General features: G+C 34.3%; 1 protein-coding gene across 1 annotated transcript in view; it reads right to left on the bottom strand.

The window, feature by feature from the left end:
• LOC124362995 (E3 ubiquitin-protein ligase Siah2-like) overlaps positions 1-16,879 on the bottom strand; it is a 37,423-nt gene extending 20,544 nt beyond the window's left edge. Inside the window, exons 1-2 of the mRNA XM_046818029.1 lie at positions 16,797-16,879; positions 3,260-5,941 (exon numbers count right to left, since the gene is read on the bottom strand). Of these exons, the coding sequence (XP_046673985.1) occupies positions 3,260-3,262 (3 nt within the window). The 5' untranslated portion in view covers positions 3,263-5,941; positions 16,797-16,879. The remainder of the gene's footprint in view (positions 1-3,259; positions 5,942-16,796) is intronic.
• Positions 16,880-21,177: the final 4,298 nt, after the last annotated feature.

Here is a 21,177-nt window from a genome sequence, read left to right as displayed (position 1 = left end):
TATAGTTTAGTTTTTAGCTCATCATGTAATATTACATCCTTGTTTATTATGCAATATAAGTGTGACGACCATTGTTCTCTTGCTACATAATATGATTAGGTGAGTTTTTAATATGCTTTCTCAATCATTCATGAACAGATACTAAAGAATTTTTATACTTTACTGATTGATACTATCTAGAGGGATGTTTCATTCATTGCCATGGCTATAGCCCAGAGGTATCATAGCCCAGTCAGTACAACTATTATAGTTCCTTTTACAAGGTTAGAAAAAAATCAGGCTTTAACTCTTTCAGTGTCAATATCCAGCTAACCAGACATTTAAAGAACAATGTAAGCTGTCGATCTCCGAGTCACTAATTTTCTTAAAACATGCACAAATTGCCAACATCCGGTTTACCGGACATTTAGAAAAAAATATACCAAAAATATAATACATTATTTAAATTTCTATAATGTATTAAATACATTATAAAACAATATAAACATTAAATACAAAAAAATAGCCACCAAGGTAGTTAAAAACATATGACAATTCGGTTTCAATTATGTATTTACATAATTTACCTTAAGCTACAAGTACCTGATGATGAATTCGTTGAATTAAAAATTTACATTGCACAAAATAAAATCCATAAAAAAATTGTTAGAAGGTTTATTATTGTATATAATACATTATACTTTTACACATCATAGCTTATTTTATACCAATTTAGGTTTTGAAAAATGTTCTTTCTGATAAGTATATTATATAGTACACAAGCACAGCTGAGCAATCAGTAGTAGTGATGAAAGTAGACAATCGTAATAGCCAATCATCGATGATGTCGTGCCAAGACATTAAATAAAATTACTTTAAGTGATAAGTAAATTTTAAATTAAAAGATATTTTGAAAATAAAGTGTTCTTTTGGTGAGCTACATTTTATTTTTATTTTTAATTAAATTTATACAGTTTTTGAATATATATATATATATATATATATATATATATATATATATATATATATATATATATATATATATTATGTAACTTTTAGATAACACCTGTAAATTACCCTTGACACTTTTAAGCAATATTAAAAACTATCTATCACTAAAAGGATTAAAAGATTTCTATTGCATTCACTTACACTGTGTAAGCATTTTCATTTGGAAAACACAAGAAATAATGGTAATTCTAAGCAATATATGGGTCAACCTCGATTTTTCTCATATTACAATATAATGTTCCAATAGTTAATTAGAAAAGGAAATGACTAGAATTTCTTGCCGGAAAGCAGTTATAGGGAGCAGGCAACTCATATTACAATATAATGTTCCAATAGTCAATTAGAAAAGGAAATGACTAGAATTTCTTGCTGGAAAGCAGTTATAGGGAGCAGGCAACCGCGAGAATTACCTATTAGTGATCAGGGGCACTGACGTGATCTGGGCTTCAAATTTGGAACTACTTGAGTTAATTTTTTATCTAAAAGAGCAAGCAGCGCGAAGCGCTGTGCAGCGGGCAAGCATCGTGCGTGATCTTCGTCTATACTGAATTGATTCAGGCCAAAGGAATGACACAGATTCCTTTACCAGATTTTTACGGAGATTTTGTATTGGGCGGATTATATTGGTTTACTTTGCTTTCCAGCATGTAATTATGTGTTTAAAATTGTTTTACATACATTACCTACATTATATTGTAATATGTAATAACAATTTATCAGAAATTGTTAATAAAAAAAAAGGATAACGCACGATGCTTGCCCGCTGCGCAGCGCTTCGCGCTGCTTGCTCTTTTAGAAAAAAAAAATTAACTCGAGTAGTTCCAAATTTGAAGCCCAGATCACGTCAGTGCCCCTGATCACTAATAGGTAACTCTAAGCAATATATGACCGTCTGGCGGTTGACTGCTCCCTATAACTGCTTTCCAGCAAGAAATTCTAGTCATTTCCTTTTCTAATTGACTATTGGAACATTATATTGTAATATGAGAAAAATCGAGGTTGACCCATATATTGCTTAGAATTACCATGCAACTTTTAGATAACACCGTCTGTAAATTACCCTTGACACTTTTAAGCAATATTAAAAAATATCTGTCACTAAAGGGATTAAAAGACTTCTATTGCATTCACTTACACTGTGTAAGCATTTTCATTTGGAAAACACAAGAAATAATTGTGTTTTCCAAATGAAAGTGGCCTAAGTAAATATTTAGAATAATATCTTGTATAAACTATGATTTACATTTTTACTAAAAGGATAAATTTTGTGTGATATTTTGGGTAGGGTACGATAAGCGGACCCGGTTTTTTATATCGAAGAATGTAATCATCGATACCTAATATTCGCATCTCAAATCCTAGACTATCAATCGATATAAAGTATCTATTATAGTTCTCAATAATAATCATATATGTTTTAAATTAAAATATGAATCTAATATTTACAGTGATCAAACAAATTATTATAACCAAAATTAGGAAAACTGATTTGCTCCTCTCACAGTTACAGTTGTTTCTTTCCCACAAATTGCACATAATGGGTTTTTCCGCATGATTCCAACATGTTGAAGTCATAAAAAACATATACGTCTTATCATCTTCCAAAGCAATGTGTAGTTTTCTAAAATTGACTGTTATTTTTAATAATCAAATGTTATATAAAATTGAAATATTACATTAAGAGTATTATTTGAAAGTGTTTACAGTCATTGATATAGATTATTTAATTAATCGTTAAATAATTAATCAGTATCGATTGATTATATCCATGGTTATGACAAAGTAATATCGTTTGCCAATTTCAATATAAAAAACTGAGTGGGTCCGCTTATCGTACCCTACCCGATAATTTTTGTAAGCTATAAAACAAATGCAAATCTAATTAGTTTTTATATTTTAAGCATATAGTCCATTTAGGATATATATATATATATATGGAGATTGGGATCAAAAGGGATATAAGTCTGCTTAAATTTAACAAACCAGTTCTTGATTAATTTGAAAATAACCTAACTTTTCCAAGAATTCCCCAAAATTCGGCCCCTCATGTTGTGACAGTTTTCCTGACGAGTATTATAATGATTAGCCTACATTATCAAACATGTAGCAAATTCCAAATCAAACATAAAATACAACACTCTAATAATGTACCAAAATTTGTTGCACTCGATAAGATTAACCACATTATTAAAGCAAAGTAATTAATATTTTTATTGTAGATTTAAAAACTATGACAAAAAAACCAATACGAAATGAAGTTAAGACTCACCATTGTCTTTACAAGAGATTTTCAGTATTAAACTTCTATTTAGAAGAATACAAGAAACTCTGAAGTAAACTTAGGACCAATAATTATTGTTAACATCAACACACACGATTATATAAAATATCTTTGTTCAACAGTTCTTCCAACCAAGTATAAGGGAAGGAAATCAACTAAGGAAGAGGTTGATGTTGATAACGATAACGATGACGCATCTCAGATATCCTCCATCCGCTAGAAGTGTTGCCAATGACTTGTAAAAATTACATATACCTATATCAGGACTGAACATATGAACATTAAATTAATTATTATCAATACAACGTCAAAAACACATTCCGTAAACAGGAACGATTTGGAACGATTTTTTACAGTTTTCTGCAACTAAATACAATATCTGTTAAAATAATTTCCTGATATCAAGGCTAACTAATAATCTCGTATTTCTTTTTTTGGAATTTGTAGCATTTTGTTCTTAAATTACCTTATCACACTCTTCCAAATTTGTTCCAATTTTACCCTACAGATAAAAGTTGGTTAACTTTGTTACAGCACTGTTTCCCATTGAATACATAGGAAAAATTAAATATGTCCTAATGTTAGCCAAATGCTTTATTTTATTTAGAACTTCTGATACAAACACCAATGTAAATTTACTTATAGAAATGTTGTAGATAGGAAATCCAATAACTTACATATACAATGTTCCAAAATTTCAAATAAGGATAAAAAAACGTTACAAAACTAAAAATTAGGTTATTAAACATTGCCAAGCTTAAAATTAGGTATATTATTTTCATATCTGTTGTACCTTTGCATAGATGTAGGATAGTTACATACCTAACTTATTTACTGTATGTCTAATTCAAAGAGTTTTCAGTAATACCCAAGGTCTTTTTACTTTAAAGATCTCCCTACAACCAACTTGTTCCGGGGGGTTTATTTGCTGAACTATTTCTTGTGTTCAATGTGTACGTTATTTGATCGGCTTTTGATGGCTATTTCTAATCGATCCCAGACTTATTGAGATAATCAAAGCATCTTCGTTGTTTATCTCAGTGATTTTCCGGGGTATAATTCTCCTTTTTATTATACTAAAACAGTCTCCCTTCTTTAGGCGATTGAGAAAATCTGAAAGTTTCACAGATTACACAGGTGGAGAAGGCTGTGGTTAAAGATCACTCAAGATCTCAGAGTCTGGGGAATCCTGTACGGATAACCGACTCTTAGTATACTTCCTTTACTTTGTCTTTTGTTGTTTTCGCCACCTTTTACCTGCAATAGCTTTTGTATTCTTGAAGTGCCGGGCTGATAATTAGGCCCAATTCATTTTCAGTTGGTACTAGGCTAACGTTGTCTGAGCTTCAATGTCCTCTGCTGAAATGTTTTTACCAGTAGGGACATTTAACTTCTTTTTCCTAATCTTTAGACGGGGTTTAGTTACGGCATCTCGCTTCTTTGAAATGAAATCAAAGAAACTTTCTCCAACGATGGAAGAAACGCTGTCAACCAGGCTTCCAGAGGGCATCCTTTTCAAGACCAGCGCTTTGCTAGTTGGGTAAATTCCTAATTAGTGGAACCCAGTGATTAAGTTGTCTGAGCCCTTCTGTCCAAGAGTTTTTTTTAGCAATGAAGGACAGGTTTTTTTTCGTACTTTGGCACAGATTAAAATCGGACGTTTCGCCAGGCTCCTTGCATAGGGCGAAAGTACGCCACGTCAAGTAGCTGCAAAAGGTGAATTGCATTCGGCGGACGTGCTATAAATGTTATGTTGTTTTATTCGCAGAGCTGCAGAACCTCCAGATTGAAGTAACTACTAAGATTATCTCCTATAACAACTTTCGTTCCTTTTTGGTGTGTCAGAATGTCCAATATAAGTAATTTGAACCAATCCTTAAAGGTATTGCCATTGAACCAACCTGATTTTGACCTGTTATACCGTGCAAGAGGAGAGTCGTTTTCTGTCTAGGTACTACAAATCTCTCAGACTTGTAGTTTACATAGAACGGGGCCATAACCCCCACGGCATCTCCGGCTATCATGATTGATGTGCATGCTTTAGAGGAATTTTTAATCCTCTCAGGGTACTTCACTTCCCTCTTTGTAATAATTTTCCCAACTCCAGAATCGTCAACAAGATCTGTGTCGTTGTAGTTCTAAATATACGGGCCAGGAATTCCACTCAGTTCCTCCTGAAAATTATTGTCAAAAAATATTCACAACATCTTCATCAATAGCTGCTCTAGAGTAACTAATGTTATTTACAGTTCTCTGAGTTAAAATTTCTCTGTGTCTTTTCATAAATAAATCTGCCCAATCTCTTCCTGGTAAATTTTTGTTAAAAACGTGGTTCATTTTCCTCACGGTGATTCATATCGCATATTTTTTTAACACATCCAAGATCAAAAGAATCCACAGGAAATTCATAGTTAGAGACCTATAAGACAAAATTCAACAATATGGCCCACAATTATTATTTGCTCCTTTTCATTTTGGCCCACACTTTTGTTGTAATCTGTTTTGGTTTTTTAAGTGTGATATATTTTTTGGAATATTGTATTCTTGGGATGCTCTGCGATTAGACACAGCTTTGTTCCAGATTTCATTTAAACTCTCTTCTGTGTAATCGTATGTCCTTGTATCAAGAACATGTTTTGGAACTCTGCCTGTTCGCTTACTGCTTCCCTCCTGAAACAATGAAACAAAATTAATTACATAGTGGGGTAAATTTGGCGCAGTCCCTGATTTACCAAATTCAGTGATGAAACAGTTTGTGTATTATAAATATTGTAAACGAAAAGTGATGACGATATATGTGATGGCAATTGCATTGCCAGTAGGAGAAAAAAAAAAACATTTGTGGGGTAAAATTGGAACAGTCCCAATCTATATAATTTATATAAAAGAAAGTCGTGTTAGTTACACTATTTATAAGTCAGAACGCCTGAATCCGATTTGGCTGAAAATTGGTAGGGAGGTAGCTAAGAACTGGGAGAAACACATAGGATACTTTTATCCCGTTCCCGATTCAGGATTCCGCCCCCACTGGTCTCTAAATGTTACAGAAATACCCGTAAGAAATGCATTGCAGCAAACATATGTTATAAGCGAAAGAGCCTTTTCAAATTTAATCAGCTGTTCTTTGTAAACATGTATAATGCGACAAAAGAAACATATGTTTATATCATTTAATTACTATTTTACATTTCTTTACACTTATAGTTTGAAAGCATAGAGAAATTGCTTAAGAGAAACAGCAAATTTTGTTTCAATTGTTTCTGCAATCACTGTTAAACATAGACTTTTACTATCCAGATAATACAATTCAAATTTTAATTTTTTACAATTGAAAAGCAATTATCTCTGCATCTCCAAGTCAGATTACATTATTTGCTATCATTCATTTCGACATGCTTTCCATCGAACCCATCTAACCTGTGGCACAAATACAAGGATAATATGGCAGAAGGATATTTTACATCAAACATTTCGTGTCAATTCAAGAAATCCCAATCTTGAAAATGATTTAGGAGATACATAATAGGGCCTTGCTTTTGATTGAAGACAAGTGCTATCTCATATGCGGTAGTTTATTAGTCAGGTTAGGAATGCTCAGTGCCAAATTGTGAAATGAAGACGCATTTAATCGAGAATTGGAACGGAAACGTAAATATGATCACCTAGGAATTAGATTTAGAAGTTCAAACGAATGTACCCCTGATGAATCCCCAACAAATGGAAGTGTATGATCTTAATGAAGGCAACTGATGATGGAAATTGTGGTTTTCTTCTTTTCCTGGATGCCCCTGGTGGAACTGGTAAGACATTCCTCATGTCAGTTAATTTTAGCCACTGTTCGTGCAAGATCCAACACTGCGGTTGCAGTTGCTTCTTCTGGAATAGCAGCCACATTACTAAAAGGATGTCGTACGACAATTCTGCATTAAAATTGCCGTTAAATCTGGAATATATTGAAAAAAAACCAACATGCAATATGGCACTCCGCTATGGCCAAAGTTTTATCAGAATCGAAGATCATCATCTGGGACGAATGCACAATCGCGCATAAAACGTGCATTGGAAGCACTCTACCGAACATTGCAAGATCTACGTAATGACTCGAGATGTTTTTGGAGGCTCAATGATTTTACTGCCTGGCGATTTCCGCCAAACATTGCCAGTAATTCCCAGATCGACTGCTGCCGACGAGATAAACGCTTGCCTCAAATCATCGAATCTATGTTAAGAAACTTCAGCTGACAACAAAAACATGAGAGTTGCATTGTTGAACGATACATCTGCTGAAGATTTCTCTGAGCAATTGCTGACTATCGGTAATCGTCGAGTACCTGTCGGACGAATCAAGCGGATTGTTTTCATTTCCTCCGAACTTCTATAACTTTGTCTCATCGAAAGACGAAACTCATTAACAAAGTATTCCCAAACATCATTACTAACCTCAAACAATAATGAATGGTTGAGTGTGGGCGCAGCAATTTTGGTAGCTAAGAATAAAGATGTAGATGACTTAAACTACATTAATTCAGAATGAGATCATTGGTACACTGCATTCTATCAAATCTATTTGACTGTGTAGCAAATGAAGGTGATGCCACCAAATATCCAATTGAATTTTTAAACTCCTTGGATGTACCTGGCTTACCACAGCACAAATTTACAACTAAAGTTTGGTTGTTGTAATCATGCTTTAAAAACTTAAACCAGCCAAACTGTGCAACGGAACACATTTTGGTGGTAAGTAAATTGATGAACAATTTTATTTACGCTACAATACTCAAAGGAAAATTCAAAAGGTAAGGAAGTTGTCATTCCGAGTATCCCGATGATCCCAACCGACATGCCATTTTCAATTTAAACGACTTCAATTTCTGATCCGTCTTGCATTCGCCATGACTGTAAATAAGTCACAAGGCCAATCGTTAAAAGTTTGTGGTCTTAATCTCGAACATTCATGTTTTTTCCCATGGTCCATTATATATGGCATGTTCCACAGGTCGAAAGACCTTCCGCCGTTATTTTTTTCGAGCCTAATAAAAAAAAAACAAAAAATGGTTTATCACAAAGGTGCTACAATAAATGGCAAATAAAGAATCATTGAATAATTATATTTTTTTATTTACAATTTATCCTAATTTTAAAAAGTAGAGAATTTGATCATGTGATATTGCCTTTAAGGGCGGAACAAAGTTCGCTGGGTCAGCTAGTATATATATAAAAGAAAGTGTGTTAGTTACACTATTTATAACTCAATGACGGTTGAAACCGATTTGGATGAAAATTGGTAGGGAGGTAAGCTAAGAAACTGGGACAAGGACATAGGATACTTTTTTATCCCGTTCTCGATTCAGGATTCCGCCCCATTGGTCTCTAAAAGTTACAAAAATACCCGTAAGAAATGCATTGCAGCAAACATATGTTACTAGCTGACCCGGGCGAACTTCGTACCGTCTTAAAAATGGGTCCACAGCATCCACATTGGTGCTTGAAATGTGCCGAATAAAAGACAATAGTAAAAAATAAATCAAATTTGGTCCTACCTACAGGTATGTGATTTTGTTTCCTTCACAACTAATCTGAAATTTTAAATAGAAAACAACAAAATAAAAAAACACAATTCGTAAGTTATCCTAAAATAATTTGAAATCGCAATAAGCAGCAAAGCCACATATACATTACATTTATTAATATTGATTCTCTTTCTTCAGTCGAGTACCTTGTGAAATACAACATTTTTTTTGTGTCTTGTTATTAGGTGCAAGAATGAATAAAGCGTATGGTTTGCCGACACGTGTGAACATGCCACATATAGTTGTCCATGAGAAAAAACATGGATTTTCTAAAATTTAGTCCACAAACGCTCAAAGATTGGCCTTGTGATTTATTGATCGTTATGGCAAAATGCAAGACGAATCGGAAACTGAGTTTCGTTTAAATTCAAAAGACATATCGGTAGGAATCATCGGAATCCTTGGAATAAGAACTACCTCACCTTTAAATTTTCCTTTAAGAATCGTCGCGTGAATCACATTTATCATCAATCTTTTTACAACCAAACGCGTTCCATTGCATAATTTTGGTTTTGATTATAGATTGCGAAGCATTATGACTACTGCACCAACCTTTAAAAGTAAATTATGGGGTGGTAAGCCGGGCACATCCAAAGAGTTTAAAAATTCAGTTGGATAGTTAGTGGCCTCCTCTTTATTTGTTACGCAATCAATAGATTTGAATGTTTGCAGAGTACCATCAATTTGACTCTGAATCTAAAAAGTTCAAGTCATCCACATCCTTGTTCCAATTGTTATTTTTGTGATTAGTATTGATATTTGGGAATACTTTTGCATGATTAGTTCATCTTTTGTTGAGATAAAGGTGCAAAAAATTGGATGGAAATGAAATCAAATCCACTTTCTTGGTCTACAGGAACACAACCATTACCAATAGTCAAACATCTGATTAGAAAAATTTTTGAGCAGATTGGATCGTTTTCAATAATTCAACTTCTCATGTTTGCAGTCAACTGTAGTTTTTTTTACATAATACGCCACAAATTTGATGATTTTAGGCAAGCGTTTTATTTCATCAGCAGCAGTCGATCTAGGAATAAACTGGCAGTGTTTGGCGGAAATCACCAGACAGCAAAATTAATGCGGCCTCCAAAACATCTTGTATCATTGCGCAGATTTTTCAATGTTCTATCAAGTGCTTTCAATGCACGTTTATGGGCCATTGTGCATTCGTCCCAGATAATGATTTTTGACGCTACTAAAACTTTTGCCATTGCTGAGTTCTTTGATATGTTGCACGTTGGTTGCTCAATGGTTTGAAGATTCAAAGGCAGTTTCAGCGCTGAATGAGCCGTATACGACCATCATTCCAATAATGTGGCTGCTATCCAGAAGAAGCAACTGCTACTGCAATATCAAATCTTGCACGAGGCAGTAGCCAAAATATCAATGACATTAGGAATGTCTTTCCAGTTCCACCGGGAGCATCTAAGAATAATAACCCACCATTTCCATCACTAATTGCCTTTGTTAAATGTACTATAAACTTCCTTTTGTTGGGGGGTTCAACAGGGGTACATTTGTTTGAATTAATTGTTCTAATTCACGTGAATCATATTCAAGTTCATGCTCCAACTCCTGATTATATGCGTCATTCATTCCGCGATTTGGTGCTGGCATTTCCCAATTTAACTAACATACTGCCACACATGAGGTAACACGTCCTCAATCAAGACTAAAGCTTGGTTATAAATCTCTTCGTTAGCTTCGAGATTGGGATTTCTCATACTAACACGAAGCCTATGTAAAATTGTCTTTCTGCCATGTTATCCTTGTATTTGTTCCACAGGTCACGTTGGAAATAATGATAGCAAATAATGTCCGTATCTGGACTTGAATTTGCAGATATAACAGCAGCTTCAGCAATTGGCATGTCCCAATGATTATCATTCTCTAGTAAATTTAGCTCTTGGCATGCAGCACGAAATGTTGGGCACACTATACCATTCACTGTTCGTAGTGATTATATGATGTTGGCCCCTCGGACATTTACCAACAACAATCGCTCACAAAAGAAGCATTCATCATTCTTCGGATTTAACTGTGTAAATATGACCCAGAGCATCTGTAGAACGTACACCTGGTTGACCGGTAAACCACATCGTCTTGCTTCCGACGTGAGTTCCCAAGTATAGTATCTTGGCATCTCAGAGTATAGCAAAGTTTGTGCGAACAGATCGCTCTGACAAATCTCAAAAAAATTGGTCAATGTTGTCGCTGGAGGTTAAAGCAGCACGTTGGACCACATTTGATTCGGTGTGAAATACACTCGTTGACCATTCTCAAGATGAACCGACAAATGTAAAACAGTAGGGATGGCGTTCATGAATAGGAAATGAGAATATACGCCAAATTGCCTCATTGCAGTTTACATATCGACCAACTTGATAACGCATGATTTCATCGTTGGTGTTGGAGGCTTGGATTCCAAAAACTGCCATATCACTTCCTTTAGTAACATATTTGCAGACATATTTGATTGATTTTACTGAATTGCAATATTCAATGATGCAATGTCTTAAACGTTTTGGAAAGTAGTGGTGAATATGGAACAATCCTCCAACTGTTGTCGACCACAAAATCATCATTACCTTTCAATTTTATTGTGATAGTTCGACCATTATCATCGATTGACCGACGCCGATATAGAAGATAGCCATCATTGCCTGTAATAGTCTCTGCCGTTAATTTTCGTGGACATACCGTTTTGAACCAGGCACTGTTGGACCATACACGGTGATTGAGGGTTGATAAACGCCAATGGACCATTAATATATTCTTGATTTACAAAACATCATGTAGGTCTGGGTCTGTTTCAGGGATCAGGGATCTCAGCACATTTTGATATCATTCACTTGGTCTGGTTGAATTTTTTCTACCAAACCAAATCAGAATGTATGCTGGGGCAAGCCACGTTTTTGCCATTCAATTGAATACATCCAGCATCGAGTATTCCCGAAGACACGTTGCTTTACAATAAAAAGACACGTGCTGTGATGTCGTGCCGATCACTTGATGTTTGACCAGGAAGTAAACATTTCAACTAGTTTCTATCCATTTTGGATTACATGTATGTTAAAGGTAATGAACAGATCTGGTCTACCGTAATGACGAACATATGTCATCGCATTTGCGCATATTCATGCATATGGACGTGTGGACTACCTGTGTACGTCGCTGGCAGAATAGTCAATCGACCCAATTATTTGATGTATCTCCATCAGTGCTAATTGCAATCGGGCAAATGGATATACTCTTCTGATCTCAGTTTGGCTTGATTTCAACCGAATGACTTAAGACCGCTCTGTTTCGATTTTTACATACATATCAACGCAATACTGCTGAAACAGCCGACGAAAACGCAAACAAATAGTTATCTGCATTTTTGACGAATCATCAAACGGTATGCATAAAATCATTCATTGCAGAAAAGCTTCTTGTTCGGGTCTCTTCACCTGAAAAAAGAGGGCAAATTAGTGAACCATATCCATATTTCTATATGCAATTTACAGTATCTTTGAGAAAATTTAATTAAGTTAAGGTTAAAATATATTTTATTACATTATTCATTATTGAATCATCGATTATTATTTGCTCAATTATTTTCCAAAGAAATTCTCTAATCCCTTAGTTGAATCCAAAGAATTTTTTTTTCATTTTAACTAAACTTCACAAAGCTACATTTATAAAAAAAAAAAATATTTACCATTTAATGGATTTATCATTCTTGATATTGAAATGATATCCATCATCTCCTTGCCAAAACATCTAGTGGATATTGCAGTGCATCATACGATCGGTGTGTTTCATTATATTTTTTGCAGATGCCCTGTATCGCGACGTGTAGAGCAATATCGCATGTTTCCATGTTTCACTACAACCAGGATGGCAACTTCATCTATCTTTGGAGGCATTGAATCTTGCGTTCATGTGTTCCAGCTGGTCGTTTGTCTGCTCTTATCACAAACTTTGTAATCATCACTTGGCATGGCGCTCCAATGCAGTCTTAAAGAGCCTGATCAACAGCATGATGTTCATCAAGAAAACGCTGAAGGTCTGAAAGAATTGTTCTTTTCGTTGCTGTGTTGATCTCATGTCGGCGATTAAGTTGCTCCTCCTCCATTAATTACCCATAAAGTATATTTGTAGGAATTTATATGTCCATTCACAACTGGTAGCAATGATCCAATTCGATGGTGAATTTGACCTTGAATCTGTAAAGATAGCAAAGTTTATGTAATTGAAACAATTTTATTAAGGCACCTAATAATAATAAAAACTTTAAAATCATTTTCAAAGAATACATGAAATAAAGTAAAATATTTATTTTAATCGTTAATTACCTTGAATGTCGGATTAAATCATGTTCTTGAATTATGTTTGCCCCAAATGATGTCATTTGAAAAACAACTATTGTATTTTTGAGTATTAGCAAGAAAATGTCGTGATTCTTGCGTTTCTCCAGAAAGTAATGATTGCAATGGATCAAGAGGGGGAGTCAGTATTGGCAATTTTACTTTGCCATTAAGCAACACAATCCAAGCGACTCTCCAACAAACTTCAATGCACTACAATGCCCAGAAAAAACATCCATTGGACCAATAAGTACAGATACATGCGAACTGTAATCATAAGTGCAATCATAACTAAAATGGTGCTCTATTCAAATCAACAGCTGATGTATTCCTTCTTGCGTGTCGAAAAAATACTTGAATCTAGTTGTTGATCAGTACGATTAGTTCGCCGATTTCGCATAGCCAAGCGAGCTGTTTCACGGGCTTTCCTCTCTTTGCTCTTGAGATTGAGAAGCACGAAGTCGGGCCATACAACACGACACTCTTGTCGTCGATTTCACGTTCTTCTTCAGTAAACAAATTGTTCACAAAACGTTACGAAGCCTTCTTGTGCATTACGGCTTTGTTGAGACAGATTTGATCTTCTGGGTCGCGGCATCTTTATAATAATCCTCTATCAATGTTCAAAAACACTCGCAAATCGTTTAATTTCGTGCGAAAAACAAAGTTATCCAAAACCGAAAGCAATTGAAGTAATAAGTTGTTTGTCTTTTTTTAAAAACCAACAGATTATTACAAAGGTAAAAAAACCACTTCATAATTGACTGATTTATTAAGTAGAACTGAAAGGACAATCTATATGTCAGTAGCTATGATTTCATTTTGTTTGACTGAGTAACCCAGAAAAAATGACACAGGCAGCTGTCAAAAGTGTCAATCAAATTTACAGTTGTTTGTTTACATTTTGGAATTCGGAGGCAATTGTTTTTTTCAAGATACAGTTTTTTTACCCTATGCTTTCAAACTATAGGCGTAAAGAAATTTAAAAATAGTAATTAAATGATAAATAAAACATATATTTCTATTTCTCGCATTATATATGTTTACAAAAGAACAGCTGATTAAATTTGAACAGGCTCTTTCACTTAATAACAATATGTTTGCTGCAATGCATTTCTTACGGGTATTTTTTGTAACTTTTAGAGACCAATGGGGCGGAATCCTGAATCGAGAACGGGATAAAAAGTATCCTATAGTGTAAACTAACACGACTTTCTTTTATATATATAGATTAAGTGAAAGAGCCAGGGACTTTCAGTACTAGCTAATATTTTTCAATTTATATAAAATCCCATAGTTGTCTAAACTTACAGTAATTAAAAGGAGTCTATTGAACTATCAATCTTCAGAATTTGTTAATATCACAGAAAATTTAAATTATTTGGAACAAAATACATGCAGTATTGTCACTGATGAAAAAATTTAAACGATTTGCTTACAATGTTTTTTACTGTGACCTATTCAGCTATCGCCTATTCAAGGCTATAGATAGATAGAGGAGGCACTTTACTGAATAAATCATTGATATCAGTCTTCCGGAGTGGTCACACACTAAAGGTCACATCAATTCATTATGCAAAATATTGAACTCTACAATATTTGCTCTTCGATATCAGTCAAATTTTTGCTCTAAAAAGTTCTCGACTGCAGATTTTAGAATTTTTGAATCGAGAGCGGTGCGGTATAATATTCTAGGGTTTTTTGTTGTCACCGTGACTTTAATAGAGTCTTTATTCTGCAGAGGAGGGCTCTTAGAATTGTCTGGGGCCCGGGCAGAAGAGGCAGTTGCCGGAAGTGTTTGCGATCGAATGTCAACGTTGCCGTCATTACTTGCTGTGTTTATCACACCCGTCTTGCAGCATATTTTCCCCCACTCTACAATATAATTACATACCCGAAACAAATCCAAGCTCAGTGTAGAAAATGTTTGTTTAAACGGTTACTATATTTATACGGTTATACGGTCAAAATATTTAACTCAACGCCTGAAGATATAAAGAAATTTAATATTACAGTTTGCAAGGCGCGTCTGAGACGTCATCTGATCGGCAAGGCTTACTATAGTATTGACGAGGATGCGCCTATCGTTAAATAAAATATCTGTCAAAAAACCATTCTGGTTAAACTAAAAATGGTGTTAAATTTTCAGACAACCACGAACAAAAACGGGAAACATTAAAGTTATTTTATGACTCAGGTAACTAGATAATTAGACGTATATTGCTAAATTGGAACCAATATGAAGAAAGTGAAATAGTTGAATATTCAACTATGATTTCGTGGAACATATCTCAGTCTTTTGAACGGGTCAGCACGGGGCATGATCTGATAACAATCAAGTAGTTTGCCCTGATTGCAGCCAAGATTCAGTGCATGGCACAGAGGGACTGCCCTGAGAGTCAGACATGTGTGGACATAAAGTGTGCCAACCCCTGCTCTGGGGCCTGCGCCCACAACCCCTTCTGCTAGGTGAACAAACACATTTTTAAATTTAAAAATTTAAATTAACTTATAGAGTCTGTTAAATGTGACCAACTGTCTTAATAGTTTTATGACAGTAAAACCATATGTTTAATTATGAAACAACAATTTAATTTTGTTTACATTTATAGTCTTTAAAGCATAGAGTAAGCTTGATAGTAACATCACTTCTTATATCAACGTTTTCTCCAACCGATGTTAATCATTGAGTAAGAAAATATTCAGATATGAAAATTAATAAACATTTTAACAAATATTAAGTATGCAGTGCTTGGTTATACTTTTGTAATGTAGATACAAAAGACAAAGTTACTAACCAACTTTTACTAGATACAGTATGTTATAGCACCCATCATATTTGTTTTTTTTTTTTGCTGAAATAGGCTTCTTACAACTGAGTAGGTCTATGTATATTTTCTTTTTTGGAAAACAATGCAAAATCAACTATGACATCCAAAAATACTAAGTAGTAAATTGCAATGGCCATAAATATACGCTATTTGACAAACTTTCTTTATTGCGGCAGCAAGGAAAACTCAACATCGACGACGAAATATAGTTCACTCGAACCAGAAGTACTCATACACGTGCAGTGCCTACGAAATTGTGGGCGAAACCGCGGGTAACTGCTATAAACAGTTGCAATAACAATAACTTTGCTTAGTTTTTATTTGCAACTAGTATTAACAACATCTTTACAAGTAACTGATGTTTACTTAAAAAAACTGCCAATGAAGTTTCAATTAAGTAAAAGTAATTATTATTATTTATGGCAATTTCAAATTATATAATTCTATGGATTCATTGTGATCCAATATGATTTTGTCGACTAACTGTTCGATTCCAATTGAAACTAAAACTGCATTTATTAGAATAGCATCTTCATTAAATAAATAACTTAAGAAGCGATAGAATAATATTTAAATCGATTTAATAAATTGACAATATTTGACTATGATTTTACGCTACTATTTATTTGGCTCATCAAAACCATCTAAAGTTTTGAACGCATACTGCAGTGAAATTTAACAAAGTTTTCGATATTATACAATCGAGTAAAGATTCAACAATTGATGTATCAACATTAGGCGACTAAAGGAGAGTTGTAGGAATACTTACATATTATCAATGGATTTAGGCCTAGTCTGTATTCCACTATACAAAAGTGTTCGAAGCACACAAAGATTTGTAACCGGGTCATAGTCTTGCAATCTCTGAGACAGAGACCAAGTGCACTCAAGAGGTTATCTTCAGGTTTTTATTTGAACAGCAGATATTGAACTTTAATTGTTTGACAGTTTAATCAATGTATTCTTGATAGGAATTATTCCACGTACGGTTGGACGTAGGAGAACGTGCACAGTATCTTCATTGTATAAATTACTAACAGTTACCCGCGGCTTCGCACTCAATTTCGCTGGATTTGCACCTGTATGAGGACTTTTTATTCCTGATCTGAATTAAATTTCCAACACCAACGTTGAGTTTTCCTTCTTCCCACGATCAAGAAAACACATATACATAAACAGCTCTAAGAAGCCTACTTTTGTCAAAAGACAATTTAGATAGGTTTCACAACAGTCTTTAAATGTACGGTAAAAGTTAGACTACATTGTTAGTTATATCTGCACTGCTAGCAGTTACCTGTTTCTTAGCACGAATTTTCGTAGGCGTTGCACGTCTATGACCATGGCTGGTTCGAGTGAATTGTATTTCCGACGCTAATTTTGAGTTTGCCTTGTTGCCGCAATGAATACAATATGTAAAAAAGTTTATAATTATGGCCATTGTAATTTAATTCGTTCTTAGTATGATTAGTCCTATATTGATTTTGTTTTGTTTCTCGATCAAGACAGATATATCAAAGATCAGAGAAGCCTACTTCTGTCAAAAGAGAACTAAGAAGAGCTTTATATCAGTCTTTAAATTTGTAGTAAAAACTTTTAAACATCTTGGAATATTTAGAGCTAGAAATAATTGGTACATTAGTTAAATAGAACAGTCCAGTGAAATGTCATGTAGCATAGTTCTTGTCGACTGCTTCAAAGAGAGCATTCGGAGTAAAATTTTTGCTCTTCTTCTGTTTTAGAACATTTTCTAAGTTAGATTAATACTTCACTAATTGCTGAAATCTAAATCGGGGTTAATAATTGTGATTACTCACTCATTACTATCATTTAAAAAAAAAAAAAAAAAAAAAAAAACTGTTTACTTAGCTGTAAACCCTGCTTCACCAGCTTCAAGTCAGTCCTGAGAATACATCAACTCACTGGAACTCGTACATGTAGTCGTATCTCGGTGGCTCCATCCCGGCATTAATAATATTACAGTATTTAGAGGTAACCCTCGCTCACCAGCTTCAGGACTGCCCTGAGAAGACACCAACTCACTGGGACTCGTACATGTAGTCGTATCTCGGTGGTTCCATCCCGGCATTAATAATTACAGTCTTTAGAGGTAACCCTCGCTCACCAGCTTCAAGACTGCCCCGAGAAGACACCAACTCACTGGGACTCGTACATGTAGTCGTATCTCGGTGGCTCCATCCCGGCATTAATAATATTACAGTATTTAGAGGTAACCCTCGCTCACCAGCTTCAAGACTGCCCTGAGAAGACACCAACTCACTGGGACTCGTACATGTAGTCGTATCTCGGTGGCTCCATCCCGGCATTAATAATTTCAGTCTTTAGAGGTAACCCTCGCTCACCAGCTTCAAGACTGCCCTGAGAAGACACCAACGCACTGGGACTCGTACATGTAATCGTATCTCGGTGGTTCCATCCCGGCATTAATAATTACAGTCTTTAGAGGTAACCCTCGCTTCACCAGCTTCAAAACAGTCCTGAGAAGACACCAACTCACTGAGACTCGTACATGTATCTCGCTGGCTCCAGCCCGGCATTAATAATTACAATCTTTGATAGTAACCAAATGGATTTTAGACATCAATTAGTACTCAATTTATACAATATCGTTAAAGTTTTAATCCTGGAAAAGTATAATATATCGCTGTATTATTTAATAAAAAGATACAATTACTATAGTTTATTTGTTTCTGTAGGGTTGAAGTGATTGGAGAAAATTGGAGGTTAATATAATTGTTTACTGGTGTGGCTAGCTGGATGTATTTACGTAGTCAGTGGGTTTATTTTAAACCACCGTTCAAATTTTCATGAACACGTTTTCTTGAATAGAAAATACAACAAATTGTGTTTGTATCTTTATCAATTCTGTAGTTCTGTTTTAAGAGGATAGCAAAAATACTATTATAGGTCTTTTTAGCATCTCGCAAACTTTTTCTATATAAAATATATCTATATTTTATATATAAATATATATAAGAGAGGATATTTGTATATGTAACATAGGTTGATTCTTGACTCAGAAACTATTTGATCGATCATTATGAATACTTTTATGTATATGTATTTACCGGAGAAGGATTATAATTATGGTATGTCCATTCAAGTCACTCGCCACTTGGCGGCGCTGCTAAAGATAAGTTTTCAAAGCACCTGCATATTATAAACTGCAATTACACGACAGTTACGTATACTAAATAACCAAATACTACTTGAAGGCGCTAAGGTATGATGTACATTTCACTTTAAAATAAATTTTTGATTGAACGTAAAGCTTGAGAGTCATACCACTTTATAATACAGTACGTGTATGTGTTCAATAGATATAAACATACACTTTTGACAGATTTTCTTGATCATGGCAACAAGGCAAACTCTACATCGGCGTTGGAAATATAATTCACTTTAACCAGAAGTGCTCATATATGGGTAAAATTTACGGAAAGCGTGCGAAGCCGCAGGAAACAGCTAGTATACATATAAAAAGAGATCTCCTTCCTGACTGACTCACTGACAGGATGATTCATCAACACCCAACAAAATCAATGACAGGTTGAGATATAAAATTTGGTCTGTAGGTTTATTTTATGCCCTAGAGGCTCATTTAGTATGGAATTTTCTCTCCGATCTCAGGACTCCACCCCATTATCATCACAGTTTACTTACAGTTGCGAAAAGTCCCATAAGAAATGCATTGATTCAATCACACGTTAGTTACTTGAAAGACCCTGTTAAATGTAATAAACTATTCATATTTTACTATGACAGAACTATCATATTTTTAATTAATTTAATTCTAATTTTAAATTCAAATCATAGAGGCTTGATAATAAAACTTTAAGTAGTAATATATTAATTTATTACGTATATATATTTATTTTTCATTTAATAATTAAGGGTATTATTAATTTCTATAATAAAGTATTAACTCCTTATTTAATAAGTTTTTTGTTTTATATTAAATATTCTTTATTTTGTTGTATCTGGTTATGTGTTGTAGAACTGAATATTTTTTATTTAATACTATTATAGTTCATATTGGCTATTTATTTCCTTCTCAGAACATTTACTTTTAATTTTATCATTGGCAGACATTTTATATTGATTCTATTAACATTGTATTTATTAACTTTAAAAGGAGCCGAAATTGTCATGGCACGTGTTTAGTTAATTGATTAGGCGTATTGCGTAGAATTAGAGTATTGTACGTGTGTGTGCGTGTGTATGAGTCAGTCAGTGTCGCGGCCGCGGTCCGGAGCGGGTATGTCACGGCGCCGTTGATTGTGGACCGGGATAGTGGGCCCAGACAGTCCTCGGTACGCCGGTCGCCTCTCCGCCTTCACTAACTCCTCCATCCACAGCTGATGTGGAAAATAATAAAAAAAAATATATTTTGGGGAGGGACAGACAAAGTGTCCATTAATCCATTAATAGTAACGCAAAATTATTTTGTCCGTATAATTACCTTCCAACCAAAACGTGCCTCTACTCCTCCATTATACAACCACTTAAAGATTCTTCCCTTAAGTCATTTATTTGTCTACAAAGTCTTAAAAATATTTTTTAATATAAGTGGAAATTATGGCATCGAAAGAGCCTATAACAATACTAGAAGTGTGGCTCGCGGGCTCTACACTCATCCTAAAGTAAAAAAATCGATTTTTAAAAAGAGTTTAATTTTGTTGGGCCCCAAAATTTACAATCAATTGCGAAATTTCGTTAAAATAAACAATAAAAACTGCAAACAATTTTTGGCTAAAGTTAGAAAATGGTTACTGACTAAGGATGACGTAAGTTATTTATTTACAATTTTATCGTAAGCTGCAATTAAAAACAGGTAGAATAGATAGATATAGAATATATAGAAACAGGTACCATTAGATTGAGTTATTTTCCACACTTTAATTTGTATGTAAAATAGAGTACTGTATCTTTTTTCACTTAGAAGTGGTAGACGAAACAATTCTGTGGTGTAATACTTTAATTTAATTTTATGTTTATTATGTTTTTAAAGTATATATTATTTTTGTATAAAGAGTTATTTTTATCAAGCATAGATTGCGAGTGCTGTGGTGTCGACCAGGTACACAAGAAGATAGCTATGTAGACTGACTGTCAGTGTAAAACACTTAGTT

Source organism: Homalodisca vitripennis, chromosome 5, assembly GCF_021130785.1.
Source record: "Homalodisca vitripennis isolate AUS2020 chromosome 5, UT_GWSS_2.1, whole genome shotgun sequence".
In the NCBI taxonomy this organism is placed as follows: Eukaryota; Metazoa; Arthropoda; class Insecta; order Hemiptera; family Cicadellidae; genus Homalodisca; species Homalodisca vitripennis.
Note: the sequence above shows the minus strand (reverse complement) of the source record. Positions and strands in the feature narration are given on the sequence as shown.